A 4,080-nucleotide genomic window follows, 5' to 3' on the forward strand; every position below is an offset into this window, starting at 1 on the left:
ATATTACTTGCTTACTATATCGCCGTTTTGTCTTTAACCTATACTATATAGCGCCGTAACGGATAATTATATATAGTTATACGGGGTTCTAGGACAACACCCCCCGACATCACCCTCGACCAATACTCCGGACATTTACCCCTCAGGACATTTAGCCCCAGAAATTACCCCGCGACATTAAAGCCCCGGAAATTACCCGCGGACATTTATCCAGCGGACATTTACCGCCCGGCGACAATTACTACACTTGTTGTTTATTATTAACTTGTTAAACAGTGATAAAGGGAAGGAGGTCGAGGAGATAGGGAGAAGGTGTGGAGGAGAGAGGGGGAGAAGGTGGAGAGAGGTAGTGGAGGAGGTTGGGAGAAGGTGTGGAGGAGGAGAGGGGGAGAAGGTGGAGGAGGAGAGAGGAAAGAGGAGGGAAGAGGAGGTGGAGGAGAGGGAGGAGGTAGAGGAGGGACCTCCATCTTTCTCCTCCTCGCTGCCATCACATTGCCCCTCCGCTCCTCAACCATACTGCACTGCTCTACCCTCTCTAATCTCCTTCTCTCCCCCTCCTAAGATCCTCCTCCTCACCTCTCCATCACTATTTCTCGTAGTCCTCTAACTCCTCTGCTAAATGACCGGGGGGTATGACCGCGGGGTATTGTCGCCGGGGGGTAAATGTCGGGGGTAATTGGTCCAGGGGGGGTAATTGTCGGGGGGTAATGTCCGGCGGGGTAATTGTCCGAGGGTAATGTCCGGGGGGTAAATGTCCGGGGGAATCATTGTCCGGGGGTAAAATGTCGGGGATAGATTGTCCCGGGGTTAAGTGTCTGGGGTAAATGTCCAAGGGGTAAATGTGCCGGTGGATAATGTCGCGCGGATAATTGTCCGGGGGGTAACGTGTCCTGGGAGGTCAATGTGGGGGTAAATGTCGGGGGGTAATTGTGCCGGGGGAGTGATTGTCGGGGGTGCTTGTCGGCGGGGTAATTGTCCGGGGGGTGAACGCATGGGGGTATTGTCTGGGTATTGTCGCGGGGGTGATTGTCGCGGGGGGTATTTGTGCTGATACAATATAATATATATAAAAAAATTATATATGCTCACGGCTAAATGGAAGCGTGTCGGTGTTTGAAGTCTGGCGGCAAATTTGCGAAGGGCTGTAACTCGATCAGCTGAGTAAGGTGAACGAGGGAGTCTCTCTCTCTCTCTCTCTACGAAGCAGGGAAAGTGAGATCGATGTTTCTGGGGTGCGTCTGTGGTCCAGGGGGCGTGGTGGCTCTGTGTGTGTGTGTGGGGGGAGCGGTAATTGTGGGAAGAGCCCGTAAAGGGCGTGACTGCTGCGTGGGGAGAGCGGTGATTGTGGGGAAGAGCCCGTAGAGGGCGTGACTGCTGCGTGGGGGGGGGGAGCGGTAATGGTGGGAAAATCCTGGATAGGTTATTACAGATTCTAACTACTCTATCACTTATAATACGCCCCACAGAATGTTCGGGAATACGTATCACAGTTGATGTCCTCATATCTATTACAATTCCCTTCACGCGCGGTGCTTGTATGTAACGCCATATATTACGTCGTATCATTCCTTACTCCTTAATATAACTCCCTCTCTTTACTAATTCTCCCATCCCCCTTATCCTATATCTGCACTTCCCTTCTCTTCTCATTCTCCCTCCACTCACTCTACCCTCCCCCAGACCATACCGTCCCCAGCTTCCTCCCGTTCTTTTTCCCCTTCTTCTTCCTACTTTGTTCCTCATTTCCTGTCCCCTGCCGCTTCGCTCCTCTACCCTCCCCCTTCCGGTTCCTCCTTGCCTTCTCTCCCCCTTTCCCTCCACGCACACCCACACCTCACCCTCCTCTCTCCCTCTCCTTCCCCGCACACTCTCACCTCCCCCTCTCTCCCTCTCCCTCCCCCCACGCACACCTCCCCCTGCCGACGCCCTAGCTCAGGTAAGCTAGCACGCAGGCAGTGAGCGGCAAAGCAGCTTTTTTCCTCTGATCCGTCCTGCACACACGGCCGGCGACCGTACTAATACACCCATACACCATTCACTGTGACGCGCCCACAAATCATACTCCACCAAGCGCCGTACAGGCACGCACACGCACGCACGCGCACCGTACGCACACGCACGCACGCACACGCATACACGCATACAGACGCACGTACGCATACATGCACGCACACACGCACCCGCACACGCGCACACGCACACGCACACGCACACGCACACGCACACGCACACGCACACGCACACGCACACGCACACACACACACATATATATAAATATAGATATATAGATATATATATCCCTCCCCCGTTTTTCTGCCAGGGCTACAGCCCTGCACGTGAAGTGATATTGAGCTCGTACCTCTACGATCGCATCACAGTCTTCGACGGTGAAGGCGACATCTTTGACACCATCCCCGTGCTTCACCAGGTGATCTCCGTATTCTGTGAGACAGACACATGAGCACTGTCAGTCAGCGACACGATGGAAGAGAAGCGTGGAGGAGGTGAGCGCGTGCGGTATCTGAATAAGCCACCAGTAATACAGCATGCATATGGAGGGAGAGTGGGAGAAAGAGGTAGCGAGTGAGCGGGAGAGAGAGAGGGGCGAGAGAGGGAGAGAGAAGGGAGAGGAAAAGTGAGAAGGCGAGAGAAAGAGAGAGAAAGAGAGAAAAAGAGAGAGAGAGAGAGAGAGAAAGAGGGGGATGAGGGGAAAAGAACCACAGAGAAGACAGAGGATGGAAGAGAGGGAGGGAGGATTCGAAGAGATAGAGAGTGAGAGAGAGAGTGGGAGAAAAGGAGAGAAAGAGGATAACTTTAATCTGCTATGTCCCGAACACAATGAATGCTCGGGGAAGGATTTTGATTCTATTTATATAAAGGAATAGAAAGAGACAGGCTTTACGAAAAGATGGAGTATCACACAATTTCACTCAAAATGATTCTGATATAATCTAGACAAGTCCACGACTGAGACCGTGATTGTGCTGATGCGTTGAGAGCCACAACGAAGGACCGAGGTGACAACAATCTACTTACTACGTCAAAGTCTTCGGTTACAGTGATCTTGGCCTGTTTCAGCTGCTCTCTCAAGGCATTGTAGTACGTGTCAGGAACTCTCAGGAAGTGCATGCCACGCTTCTTTAGGTTGGTGATCTGTTAGGAACATGTGCATAATCAAACCTCCAGGGGCGTGTACAGGATTTGTACCAGGGGTGGGTCTAACCGCAACCCAAAGTTGCAAGCACGTCTCCTCAGGGTCTGGGGAAATTTTGATCTAAAATTTTGATCTGAAATTTTTCTAGAAAAATTTTGAAATTAGACCCCATTAGATGCGTTTTCTGCACGAGCAGGGGGTGGGGGTCTGGACCCCCTGGACCCCCCCTCCCCTGTACACGCCTCTGAACCTCAGCTGTACCAGCAGCACAGGATGCACTGGATAGAATACAATGACCTAGCTGCTACTGTATTATTTTGTGATGGAGTAATGTATTGTGCTGGACTCATGTGTACAGCTAATGGCAATGATTGTGGTGCCAACAAGACTATCAAAGTATGTCTCTTCACGCAAAGCCTAACTAAAAACTACAAATCAACAACAAACTACAGTAAAAAAAAAACAATAATCAATCTTCAAAGCAAATTAACGACGTTATATTAATCTACAGTTAAGGCACCATACATGTCTATAGTTAAGCGATGCGGAGTGTGTACTTACGGAGCTGATGATGTCATTTGTGTTAAGAGCGATGTGCTGAATACCGGCACCACCGTAGTAGTCAACAAACTCCTGTCAATAGATATATAATGCAATATATAATAATATATTGTTTTATAATAATATGTCATATGTATAACGGATACACGTAACAATGTAGATGGATGCACAATAGTTTCCACGTTGACTGAATGGCATGTTTGTCCCTGGATTGCTTTCAGAATGTCTTTTGGTGTTTACCTTTGCAAAATCCATCTACCTGTATCTGGCTCTTCCTTACATTGCACACACCCACCTGTATCTGGCTCTTCCTTACATTGCACACACCCACCTGTATCTGGCTCTTCCTTACATTGCACACACCC

At 49.9% G+C, this 4,080-nt stretch overlaps 1 protein-coding gene across 1 annotated transcript in view; it reads right to left on the minus strand.

The window, feature by feature from the left end:
* The window catches only part of LOC106807184 (4-hydroxyphenylpyruvate dioxygenase-like), a 30,347-nt gene that overhangs the window by 17,574 nt on the left and 8,693 nt on the right, over positions 1-4,080 (minus strand). The window contains 1 exon segment of the mRNA XM_014809457.1: positions 2,360-2,442. Coding sequence (XP_014664943.1) covers positions 2,360-2,442 — 83 coding nt within the window.

The sequence above is a fragment of the Priapulus caudatus genome, unplaced genomic scaffold, assembly GCF_000485595.1.
Source record: "Priapulus caudatus unplaced genomic scaffold, Priapulus_caudatus-5.0.1 Scaffold200, whole genome shotgun sequence".
Taxonomy (NCBI): domain Eukaryota; kingdom Metazoa; phylum Priapulida; class Priapulimorpha; order Priapulimorphida; family Priapulidae; genus Priapulus; species Priapulus caudatus.